The following is a 12,148-nucleotide window of genomic DNA, read 5'->3' on the forward strand; positions in this document are numbered from 1 at the left end:
CTTTATAAGAATGCATCTCCTGACAATAAAATTGGTCAAAAAATGAAATATACCTGAACAACATAAAAATTTGCAATTGCTTCAACTTTCGAGAAACCTGACATGCAGATAAAGCGTGGAAAAATATTACTTATCTATCTTTCTTTATCGATCGATATCCATCTTCAAGGGATGATAAGTGATTTGCAAATGACAATTTGCAAAGTTCAGGATGGAACACCTATATTCATGAGCATCTCGAGAAGCATCGCAGGTAGAAGAAACCGTCCAACATGAAACATAAATAATAAGGTCTTTTTCTTATAAATATTCGAATAGCTACAGTGGAGTAGCTACTTGTAATTCGATAACATTTTCATTGAAACTTTGCGATTACTCATTGAAACGATATTTCTCTGCGTTTCTCAGTCTGGTAAACTGTTGTGGTATGGGGCACGAGAAAACGAACCTAAACTTAACGCAATTGTTATTAAAACACGCGTGTGTTTACGGTGCCACCAAGGCGTTTAATGCACGTATTATTTTGGCTCGATACATCATTTTCAGACGTATCGTACCAGCTTGCTACGACACTATAATAATTAGAACAAAGAGAGTTTTCCTTTGCGATACAGTATTTTAATTCGCGACCCTCTTTGCAGGAAATTCATTGCTGGTTGCTAGTTTTAAGGGGCACGAAACTCCGCAATGCGTGGAGGGGAGACAAATATGGGGGAGGTTATTGCAGACTGATTAGTAATCAGTGATTACGCGATTATATGTTGATATAAAATCGATCGTACAATACTTATCCGTCTGACAAACAATACTAATGAATAAACGCTAGTAGTTTTCTAAATGTATCAACGTATTGCTCGAATCCCAATTTATGTGTAAACTATGGGCATATTAAATCGTGTTTACCATTTTGTATAATTATTATTACGAATTTCCTAATAAAATGTAATTTTGTGGCTTGATTGCATCGCTAATTTTAGGTTTAGATAACGAGATCGTTGAAGATTGTATGGAAATTTCCGAGAACCTTAGAGGAAAGTATCTATTAATCCCGACAGCTGGTTCAGTTAAAAGAATGAAGGAGGACAGGATTTTTTATAAAGCCACAAATATTTCTCAGTATGACGCAAATCAAATACCTTCCATCTATTCTTATTTATGAGTAGTTGCTACATAAATGAGAAACTTCCAATAGGTTTTTCTTTACCAATGTCTGTTAAGTAAAATTACCAACCGTACATCTTTTCCCGGGCAGCCGAATGTTATCGATATTACCGACAACTTAATAACAAGGAAAAGTGATTATCGTTAGAGAAGTTAATCTTTCCGCAAATGAGGATGAACGGAAACCCTCTAAATCTAAAATGTCAATGAAATGATGAAGTTGATTTATTTTTAAGCTTTCTTAAGCGAGATAAAAATCTTGCCAAGTACCTGTAATCTTTACGAAGAAAAGTAACAAAATACATATGTTCGTTACAGTTCGTTACACTGCAGTTCCAGTACATTGTATAAAACGTGTCGCATAAATTTAACAACGGTTACAGGTTATTGTGTGCGATTATTGTTAAACATTTCCATCTAATAGTTAGCATTACTTGCGTCGATTGGCGGTAGTAGGATTATTCAGGAAATGTCAGGGGAATTTTCCAGGCTTTCTGAACTTTCTGACGACTGCATTCTACGACTTTAGATTCCGATCATGGTAATATGCGGTTTTCGGTTTACGTCACGGATTATCGAAACAGAAAACAGCCAGATGAAAGAAACAGAATTTACCGCGACGTCTACTTACGTTATTTTACGTATAATATATGTAATAAGTACTTTTACTGTAAGATAAATCAAAATTCAGGGAAAAATGTTCAAAAAGTGATTCTAATTTGTCTTTTTGCTATTGCTGTAGATAATAAACATAAAATGTATGAAATAATGCGTTTTGCCATTTACAAGTAATTGCGTGCGTATGTACGTAGTTGAAGGTAGAAACTGTAGAAAGGTATTTCAATGACGTCACGGGATTTCCCTTTCTTTCCACGTAACTACAGCTGCAGCATTCTACAGGTACATCTTGGATTCCAATCTCTAGATACTTTACATGACTACTCGAGCAAGATCAGTTTAATGAACGCAAGCGAAATTTGTTTCGATGGGAGTATTATAAAACAAATTGCGAATCCACGCCACCCAGATGGATGGTATATATGTATCACAAAATTACAATCGATCATAACGTATTAAGATACGAATAAGGTTGAATGCATTGCGATAAATAAATGACTAGAAAGATTAGACGTAGCTTTCTACTGTACTAAAATGAATCCATTGATTCTGGTAGAAAACTGATAACCTCTCTTTTCAGTCTATGTACATTGTATTTTTAATGAATTAAAAAGAAATAAAATAATATTCAGAATTAAACAAAATTCAATTCATTTATATAATCGTGCAATTTGGTCTGTGAAAAGTTGCAATATAATAAATGAACTCTGATGAGCAGTGTAATACCTTTAATGGTTTTGTACATTGATCAACTAATCTCTTGAGGAATGTCAGTACAGTAATATCAAATAAATATGTATTTCGACGTATCATTTGTATTATGCTCTATTTTATCATCATGTTTTTTGTTGTTCATTTTCAGGTCTTTATTCTTTCCCATATTACTAGTAAGTATTGCGCAGTCTTAACCATTTTCCTAAGATTTACATTAAAAATATATATAATTAAATATTCGGACGTAGACACAAGCACAAAGAATTAAAAATTATATACGATTCTAAATATATACTTGTACAAATACATGAATGGTTTAATAAGTGATGTATAAAACATAAATTGAGTTAATAATTCATAAATATCGTAAATTACAATTGTGTACGCGCATATAACCATTAAATAAAAGACGTGCGATTAAAATTTCTTCAAATCTGATCTCTTTCATTTGTGCAATTGTAGCTGTACTTTATCACAAAGTTTACTGATACATATAAAAATGTCAAATTTTCTGCTAGTAAAAAATATGTGTTGTAGAAGATTAATTTTTAAATTCTATGTCGCTATCCGCTTCGTTGTCCGCTACTCCGTTACTCGTTCTTGCGTTCTTTGACGAAGACAACGACAAGGATTTATTGTGATCCAAACCTAACGTCATCTTAAGTAACTTCAATACGCTCTTTCGGTCCGTGCTTTCGTTTTCTATGAACATATTTTATTTTCGATGGTTAAAATGACAAAACGAAAAAATTCGTGACACTTACCTTCGTTTCGAGTAATTTGTTGTTCGAGATGCAGTTTATCTTTCGCTATTTCATACATATTTTCTTCTATAGTACCTTCACTTAATAATCTAATTATAGTAACTGGTCTAAAAACAGTTACTCCCTTATTATAAACGAATCGAACATTTTTCGCACTATTATATTTTAATTGCATACCTTTTCTGACCCACTCGGTGACATCGATCCTCTGCCTGTTTATCGTTGTACGGGTTAAAATCAATATCATGGATTATAACGGTATCCGCGGTTGTTAAATTGATCCCCAAACCGCCAGCTTTTGTAGATAATAAAAATATAAATATACTTTCGTCTTCCGTATACTGATTTATTAAGAATTGTCTATCCGTTACCGGTGTACTTCCATCCAATCTATATTCCCGCGATCGCATAAAATATAAAAGTTGGCAAGACATCTTACGAAGAAATTACGAAGTAAACTCGATATTTAATACACAAAACAAACCTTAAATACGTCTTTCCTCTGATCGTTAGATATTCCTCCAAGATATCCAATACCATTGTAAATTGACTGAAGATTAACACTCTATGACCATCCTCTTTTAATTTCGGCAATAAATCGTCCAATATTTTCAATTTACCAGCCTCGGGAATGAGTTCTTGTTGTAAGCCTAGTCCAGCTAAGCTTTTATACGTCCTCGTTAATTGATTTATCTGATAATCGGACATCCAGTGCAAATCCTCGAGTATATAATCCGCGTTCTTTTGTTTATATCCTTGCTCTTTCGCCAATCTCTCCGATATTATCTAACACAAAATTGTAAACAGTCGTAATATTGTAGGAAAAAATTCGAGTCTTTTATTACATAAATAAACTAGAAGTGTAAATTTACTTTTAACTTCGATTCGTCGTAATGATCTCGCGTTAAAAGTGGATGGTTGGCCAGCTTCCTCAACTGCATCATCATCCCGACGCCATTAACCTCGGTGCTCTGATCGGCTTCCTCCGAGAACTTGGCGATTAAATTTTTGTACAATTTTTGTTGTTTCTTCGTCATCGAACACCTTATTACGCGATCAGTTTTTTCAGGCAAATCTCGAAGAACCTCGGCCTTCAATCGACGAAGCACGAACGGTCTCATAATTTGCTTCGCGTTTTTAACTTGTTCCTGCTCAAACAGTGGCTGTTCGCCGTTTTTTTTAACTGCTGGTATCTTCTAAAATTGAATACACAGCACCACGTAAAACATCATATCCTTTTTCTCAAAGATCACTGCTACCGCTACTGCTATCGAGCTACCTAACACTTACGGAATTCTTTGCAAATAAACTCTTTAAATCGGCTTGTTTAGCGGCGAATAACGAAGGCATCACAAATGTTAACAGCGACATCAATTCCAATAAATTGTTTTGTAGAGGTGTCCCCGTTAGAAGAATTCGATATTTAGCCTAAGAAGATTATTATAATTCGTGTTAGTTATCTAATCGAATAAATGAATTGTACATGTGAGGAGAGATACGTACATTGATTCTAACAAGATTTTCGTATCTAATGGTGCTCATATTCTTTAACATGTGAGCTTCATCGAAAACCACATAGTGTATCGGCATAACGCGGAACAACCGTCGTTCTTCCGGTGTACTGCTAATTAAATTATACGTGGTTAAGAGTACATCAACGTCGTCTAGATCACCGTTTCGCCAACCCATTCTCATCTCTTTTCGCTCTTCCTGGGAACCAAAGTATCGTACAACCTTCAAGTCAGGCGACCACCTCTGCAACTCGTTATTCCAATTTTCTGCACAGGTTAAAAGTACGTTGTAAATAGGAATATAAAGACCAATGGAATCTACGAAATTTATTTACCCATGGTCGAACTAGGAACAACTATCAAATGCGGCCCATCCTTTTCATCCTTGAGACCAGCCTCTTTCAAATACGTAAGAAACGCTATTACTTGTATCGTTTTTCCTAAACCCATTTCATCCGCGAGTATGCCATTCACGTTTTGCGCGTGCATCACGGCCAGCCAATTTAAGCCAACCATTTGATACGGAGCTAACGTTAGATTTGGCGATAATCCGCTCGGTTGCTTCGTGATGGTTAACGCTCCTGCAGCTACAGCCTTTTCGATGTTCGTGGATAAACGGAGACACTTCTTCATAAGAATTCCTACCCCGTGTCTTGTGGCTAGTAATTCCTGTTTTATTCGAGTAATGTTATTGAATTTAATCGTTTACCTGCGAAAGGCGTATCTATACGCCCTAAGAAAGTAGTCATTCATTTGCAAAAGGCGTATATTTACGCTCTTGTGTATTAATTATTATTTGTGAAAGGCATATATGTAGCCCTAGTAAATTTCGTTAAGCATATTATTTATCTTTCTCACTGAGCTGATATATTATATGACATACTATTACGTGTTGCATGAACATGCAACATGTAATTCAACAAAGTAATTCAGTCTCAGTTTCATCTCAGCGACCGACACGCGATTATCGCCCCGCGGACAGTTTTCACTTGAAGCTCGCCACAGCTAAAGGGTTAATATTGATTACTGTACATAACAAAGATGTACGATTTTGACTGTTACTTACTTGAGCTGAATTCAACAGCTCTGTATCCAAATGTTTGTAATTTTGGAACTTTTCAACCAAGTCTCTCCAGTCTTTAAACGGCCTCGCTTCTATAATAGCGTTTGCCTTCTTTTGAGAACATTGAGACATTAAAAGTAATTCGGACACAGGAGAATTTTGCATGAACTCCAAAACTGCCTTCTTATCAGCAGTAAGTTCGTTAGATATTTCCATGTCTGAATCTTCGTCGCTATAAATACCATTGAGAAAGAGTTAAAATTACTACAATTTTCAGTTATTAAATGCTTACCTATCAAACACTTTATCCTTAAAATTTGCTTCATCAGAATCAATATCTATATCCTCTTCCGTGTTCAATTTTCTTCTTTTCTTCTTATTTTGTTTAGAAGAACCTTTATAACTCCTCTTTCTAATATTCCTTGAATCTTCATTGCCATCATCGCTATTCCAATTTGCATTACTTTGTACTTCCTGTTAATATAAAAAAATTCCTCAGTATCCTTTCCAAATCATTCCAAAAGCTCAACACCCAATTAATTAATACTACTTTGTCCTTGTCAGCCGAAGAGACTGTGTTTTTAGCAGAGCTGCCTGCATCACTGTCGCTGTCTTCGATTACATTCACTGGCTTACGTCGAAACTGTATCTCAGAACTTGTTAGATTGCTGTCATCATCCGCTGACAAACATAGAAAAGGGAATTAGAATTATATCAGAAAACAACTATTGATAATATTATTCTTTATAACCAAGATAAAATACGTATTATTCTTCGTATTTCCACGTTAATATTAACGCACAAATGTAATATTAAAAAATCAGTACGCCGAAAAGATGTAACGATCACGTAAGAATCTATTCCCGATTAAAACAACAACAAAAGATGGACAATGCTCATAACGACATACAAATTGAAAATCGAAAGTAACGAGTTACTTACACATGTTTAATGGTTTCAGTTGTTTCTTTTGAAAACGAAATTGTCGTAAGTTTAGAGAAAGTGTTGGACTGCTTGCATCTGTTTTTGGTGAATTCGAATCCGACATCTCGTCACACGAATGAGAAACGCTGGCGAAAATACATTTTTGTAAAGGAAGCTTTTAAAACTCGTTTTGACAGGTGTATTCGGAAAATCTCCGAACTAGGGGGAAAGCTCCGCGTCCAACAGGTTAATATAGTTACCTATTTAACAGTATTTAGGTTATCTGGGTTCGGAACTTTTAATGATTTTAAAGCCCACTTAGTACAGTCCTCCCATTTCTCAAGAATTATTAACAAAAATAAAGACGTGACAGAGACATGTTACTCTTCACGAAATCATTTATACAATAACGCTTAACAAAACTTTCGATCGAACGCTAGTTGATGTCAGTTTCATGTTTTGAATCAACGATCATTTCAACCAGTATTACTCGAATTCATGAATCGTGTTGTGTGAGGGAAAAGTCACCAACTTCCATTTCCCCTTCACCTTCAAGGTCCATTTCTAGTTTCCATGCAATTAATACATTAGACAGAGTTATTAAAACTCTATAATTAATTATTTCTTTCATAATTATTTATTAAATTGATAAGCAATTATATTTACAGCTAACGTTTCAATTACAATTAGAAACGTAACTTGAAAGGGAAGCGGAACTTGGTAACTTTCCTCTCGTGCGACTTTATCGATAAATTTGAAATCAATTCGATTTAACGATTCGAATTTTGTATTAAATAATTGACACACACATGGTAAATTAACTTTCCTGTGTTCTTCAAATAATAGACTAAAAAATAACAGATACAATAATTCTTTGTACGGGAGCCGAAATTTATTTTTCATGTTATATCTTCTAAAGGAATAATTAATAACTGTACGTTAAAATACCATTATTTGATATGTAGTCATGTCAACAAGGAAACGTCTCGCGTATCTTCTACTGAGACTTTGTCACTCGATACGTTTATTCCCACGATAATAAAAATTCGTGTAAACAATAGTGCGATGAGTTGGTACATTGCAGAATTAAAAACGACGAATTAATATAAGATGTTACTGTACACGATAATCGGAGGTTATATGATAACGTCGATGATATTGTTTAAATATCCAACGTTATTGCACAAAAAGAAAAAAGTAAAATTTACGTGTCAACATATCAGCCACAGAGGAGGTATGTTTTATAACTTTTTATAATCTATAGATCATTATAATGATCATAATTTTTGTTGACGTGAAAAACACTTAAATTTTTTTCTAGGAGCGGGGGAGGGCTATGAGAATACGATGTATGCCTTCAAACGGTTAGTCACAGTGTACTCAAGGTCATAAGACAATAGAAAATAACAATAAAGAATATCAATGATTAAAGAAACAAGATAGTCCTGTGAACAATTATTCCGTATGTTTTGTCTTAACTGATACATTATAAAAGTATTTATTGTTTCAGTGCTGTTGCTATTGGAACAGAAATGTTGGAATTGGATTGTCAACTCACAAAAGATGGAGAGGTAGTCGTGTCTCATGATCAAAATCTTTTACGCTGTACAGGTACAGATAAGAATATTTCAGAATTGGATTACAAAGATCTACCTCTATTGAAATTGTGTCTTCCAATTGATTTTGATCCAGGTAATTGTAAATGATATATATATAGATGTGTATTGTTAAATAAAATTATTTAAAAACTATAGTTTAATAGATGCAGAATATATTGGTCCGGAAAAAGAAGAAGAGAGACGGTTTCCCCTATTGAAAGAAGTATTCGAGGCATTTCCCAATATGCCAATTAATATCGATATTAAAATTAACAATGATGAACTTATATCAAAGGTGTCTGAACTGATAAAGCAGTACAATCGCGAAGAATATACAGTTTGGGGAAATTTTGATGATAAGATAACACAGAAATGTTATAAAACGGTATCTAATTAGTTTTTAAACAGTTTATAATTATTCATACTAAAATGATAAGAGGATTAAAGAATGTTATCTTTTATGCAGAATCCAAACGTGAACTTGTTATTCTCTATGCGACGTGTAAGCTTGTTAATAGTTCTCTTATATACTGGCTTGTTACCATTTGTGCCTTTAAAAGAAACGCATCTGGAAATATTTCTACCTTCCATTTATATAAGGTACGTTTAAAACGTTAGTTGCTATTCAGTAAAATAAAGTGAATATTAATTATAATTTTATCACAGGCACCAACGAGTTCCGAAATCAACATTTTTACCTTTAGAGAAGATTCTTGTGCGCACTATTAATGTACTACTAATGAGACGATGCTTATTCAACCATTTAAGAGCTCGCGGGATACACGTTTATTTTTGGGTCTTAAATAGAGACGAAGAATTTCAAAAAGCTTTTGATCTTGGAGCAACTGGTGTAATGACAGATTATCCTACAAGATTAAAATTATTTTTAAAAACTCATTCGTTTGCATAGAAATGAATAGCAAATTCCAGAAATCACGAGAAATATTTATACATAGTATTCTATGAGTCCATGTGAAGCTTTTATCAAGCAACTGAATTCTAATTACTGGAAACTAAAGATAAGAAAGTATTAGAATAGCTTATTCAGAAAGTTGCACATACAGTATGAGTAATAGATACCATAGCGCAAATATGTTACTTAAAAATTTAGTTTTACTATTCCATCAAATCCAAATGATTATTAATTGTGGAATTCAGTATTATTGTATTTTTGTACATTCTACAATGGACAAAGTACAATTCAATGTTACTAATAATGATTGTTATAAACACTGCACACATAGCTTAACTATAAAATACTAAATTATCTATTAAAAATTGTTTGCAACATTTTCATAAATATATAAATATTTTTTTAAGTAAGACATTAATAAATTACTTTATCTATTCTATATGTATATATATATTCATTACAAATTATAATATAATATTTTTATAAAATACATATATGAGTATTTATGAAATATATCGATGAACACAAATGGCAAGTGTCGGCGGAATGTGTAGTACATAATTTGATCTGAAACATATTTTCTTACATTCAGTTACGTATATTTCTAACCTAAATATTGCAAAAATTACCTATCACAGTACAATTTGCAAATTGAAAGTTTCTATAAACAGATGTAAGACGATGTATTTTGTATACCTATCTTAAACATAATTCTATATACAAATACTTTTGTATTTAGAACCAATTTTAAGATATCTGTAAGTTTAAATTCAATCATTTCTTGTACAACGGCAACTTCTTTCGAATGGAATTTTGTGTATTTCTTGCTGCACAACTGCTTCCATAATTTTAAACATTTTTATATCCATGTTTACTTGTATCTTCGGTTATATTTTGTAAAAAAAGTCTTTAGCACTTTTTTGTTTTGTAATTGCAATAAAGAATTAAACTTATGAGTAATGTATTTTCCTTAAGGCCTATTGCACTTATGATAAACTATTCTTTTTGTTTGCTCTGTGGAATCATCGATTGGCATCTGTATATAAGTAAATACTTTGCCCTTACAGTAAGTGCACTTTTCCTTGGAAGGATGGTTACTGTCAAAATGCTTTTTGATAGCTGGTTCGTTTCCAACAATGTTTACATTACATATTTCGCAGTATACTTGGATCGATCTAAATCTTGAATACACAGAATCTGTAACAGCTCGACCAGTGTCCTCACTGTCAGTTTGGTTGGCAGATTCGTCGTCCTCAGAAGACATTTTATTACTATAACAAACAATAAACTGTCAACATGAGACAAGATATCATGTTTAGGTTAACAATTTCACAATCGTATTCAGTCAGATTACGTTTGACCTGAGGTTTCAAGAATATTTGTTACAATAAAAACGATATGAAAATAAAGAAATTCCAAAACTGAACATCCTTTATAATGTCATATATACAAAAATATATCTATAATTTGTTTAAATATGGAATTATGAAAAATGATTTATGTGATGATTATGAATTGTATTTTACTTGAAAAATAATAAAGTGATAACAAGAAATGTAATGGAATGACTCGAAATATAAGTATTCAAAAATTGTTTGTGATTACTGACACAGAGGTCAAACAATCATAACCTATAATAACCTACTTACACGAAACTTCTCGTTAGTAATTGCGACGATCCTTGGTCATCCTTAGTTTAACGAGATTGGATGAAGTGAATCGTTTAAATACTTTGGAGCTAGTTCATATCTTTTATCATTAATCTTTCTTGCAGAACAATCACACAATAGATCTTACAATAGAATGCAAATATGATTCAGACCTACTTCCAGCTTTTTATCATAATTTCATTCTTTTATTAATAATCCTTAATCATATAAATATTAACAATTGAAGAAAAATGATGGGATCATTAAAAATTATCATGTATTTCCTTACAATCAAGTAATTACATTAAATTTACTTAAATGTGGGCAGAGTAAGAATATAATTATAAGTATTTAAATAGGTTTTATTTTAAAGTGAAGTCCTATAAGAGAGAATACTAAGCACTTAAGATCCTGGACGAGATAATAGAAGCAACGCAGTCCTTCTGGATCTCGTGACTGATTCACATCCAACAGAGAACCAGTTTTCGAAGTCGTAAATGATATATGCTCATCTCCGATTACGATCTCTAATTCTTGACGTCCGACTCGATCTGGCTGAGGCCACAAAGAATCGTCCTCCTGCATAATTTCCGAGTCCTGGATAATCCTTTTCAGTTCCTCCATCACGCACTGATGCACGTACGCTTCTTTTCGAATCATGGTGTCGTTCTTATAATTCGAATTATTCGCGTACCGCAATTTACCGTCTGGTCTGAATTCGAATTCCAGAAATTCATGGCCAAATTTCCCCTTATGACCGACATAGTAGCGTATATAAAAATCGGTTGACATTGTAAACACGTACGCGACTTACAAATTTGGTGTTTCTGTTCAACACTTACGCGCTAACCTAGAGAAGCAAGTATGAAATTTCTAATTCAGGATATTAAAGCCGATTAAATTATTAAGAGGTTACTTACGTATCTTGAAATACGATTTCCTTTTGTGTATAACCAATCTTAATCTCCTAACAAACTTCTTCACGGCATCAATAAATTTTAAACAAGCATGCGTGAGTTATTCTACGAAACATAACCAAGGAGAGTATGAAGTTTGATGTAAACAGAGTTGGTCACGTGACCAAAATTTCATTGGTCCGCTATATTATAGTGAATCATAAATGCATAATTAATACGATTATTTGCTATATAACACTACAGTATATTAGTTAATACGTTAAAGTTTTATTGTTATGAATAGTTATTTAATAAAGCAATAATTATTGACCCTTTA

The 12,148-nt window shown here is 33.0% G+C and overlaps 3 protein-coding genes across 4 annotated transcripts; 1 reads left to right on the top strand and 2 right to left on the bottom strand.

Moving 5' to 3' along the window:
- Positions 1–2,492: 2,492 nt before the first annotated feature.
- On the bottom strand, positions 2,493–7,188 carry LOC128892504 (SWI/SNF-related matrix-associated actin-dependent regulator of chromatin subfamily A containing DEAD/H box 1 homolog). Its single transcript, XM_054152971.1, has 13 exons — positions 7,016–7,188; positions 6,774–6,901; positions 6,382–6,512; positions 6,124–6,305; positions 5,835–6,063; positions 5,104–5,437; positions 4,761–5,035; positions 4,548–4,685; positions 4,130–4,453; positions 3,742–4,043; positions 3,435–3,647; positions 3,258–3,364; positions 2,493–3,195 (listed from the first exon to the last, which is right to left on the bottom strand). Exons 2-13 carry the CDS (start codon positions 6,877–6,879, stop codon positions 3,035–3,037), a joined length of 2,502 nt encoding a protein of 833 aa, XP_054008946.1. The 5' UTR covers positions 6,880–6,901; positions 7,016–7,188; the 3' UTR covers positions 2,493–3,034.
- A 289-nt stretch (positions 7,189–7,477) lies between these two features.
- Positions 7,478–10,219, top strand: LOC128892522 (lysophospholipase D GDPD1-like). Of its 2 annotated transcripts, XM_054153015.1 has the most exons (5): positions 7,578–7,989; positions 8,077–8,119; positions 8,266–8,447; positions 8,518–8,738; positions 8,820–10,219. In XM_054153015.1, exons 1-5 carry the CDS (start codon positions 7,866–7,868, stop codon positions 8,961–8,963), a joined length of 714 nt encoding a protein of 237 aa, XP_054008990.1. In that variant the 5' UTR covers positions 7,578–7,865; the 3' UTR covers positions 8,964–10,219. The 2 variants fall into 2 exon arrangements, with proteins under 2 accessions (XP_054008991.1, XP_054008990.1); XM_054153016.1 differs by lacking the exon at positions 8,820–10,219 and having other exon boundaries at positions 7,478–7,989; positions 8,510–8,649.
- Positions 10,220–11,175: 956 nt separating this feature from the next.
- LOC128892526 (protein mago nashi homolog) lies at positions 11,176–12,004 on the bottom strand. Its single transcript, XM_054153022.1, has 2 exons — positions 11,836–12,004; positions 11,176–11,765 (listed from the first exon to the last, which is right to left on the bottom strand). Exon 2 carries the CDS (start codon positions 11,705–11,707, stop codon positions 11,267–11,269), a length of 441 nt encoding a protein of 146 aa, XP_054008997.1. The 5' UTR covers positions 11,708–11,765; positions 11,836–12,004; the 3' UTR covers positions 11,176–11,266.
- Between the last annotated feature and the right edge of the window lie 144 nt (positions 12,005–12,148).

Source organism: Hylaeus anthracinus, unplaced genomic scaffold, assembly GCF_026225885.1.
Source record: "Hylaeus anthracinus isolate JK02 unplaced genomic scaffold, UHH_iyHylAnth1.0_haploid 12002, whole genome shotgun sequence".
In the NCBI taxonomy this organism is placed as follows: domain Eukaryota; kingdom Metazoa; phylum Arthropoda; class Insecta; order Hymenoptera; family Colletidae; genus Hylaeus; species Hylaeus anthracinus.

Excerpts from the sequence above, each read along its gene's own strand:
- LOC128892526 (XM_054153022.1), bottom strand. The coding sequence starts at position 11,707 with ATGTCAACCGATTTTTATATACGCTACTATGTCGGTCATAAGGGGAAA.
- LOC128892522 (XM_054153015.1), top strand. The coding sequence starts at position 7,866 with ATGTTACTGTACACGATAATCGGAGGTTATATGATAACGTCGATGATA. Across the intron at positions 7,990-8,076 it reads ACATATCAGCCACAGAGGAG|GAGCGGGGGAGGGCTATGAG; the intron begins GTATGTTTTATA and ends ATTTTTTTCTAG. Across the intron at positions 8,120-8,265 it reads ACGATGTATGCCTTCAAACG|TGCTGTTGCTATTGGAACAG; the intron begins GTTAGTCACAGT and ends TTATTGTTTCAG.
- LOC128892504 (XM_054152971.1), bottom strand. The coding sequence starts at position 6,879 with ATGTCGGATTCGAATTCACCAAAAACAGATGCAAGCAGTCCAACACTT. Across the intron at positions 3,648-3,741 it reads AGAGGAAAGACGTATTTAAG|ATTGGATGGAAGTACACCGG; the intron begins GTTTGTTTTGTG and ends GCGGGAATATAG. Across the intron at positions 3,196-3,257 it reads ACAAATTACTCGAAACGAAG|AAAACGAAAGCACGGACCGA; the intron begins GTAAGTGTCACG and ends ATATGTTCATAG.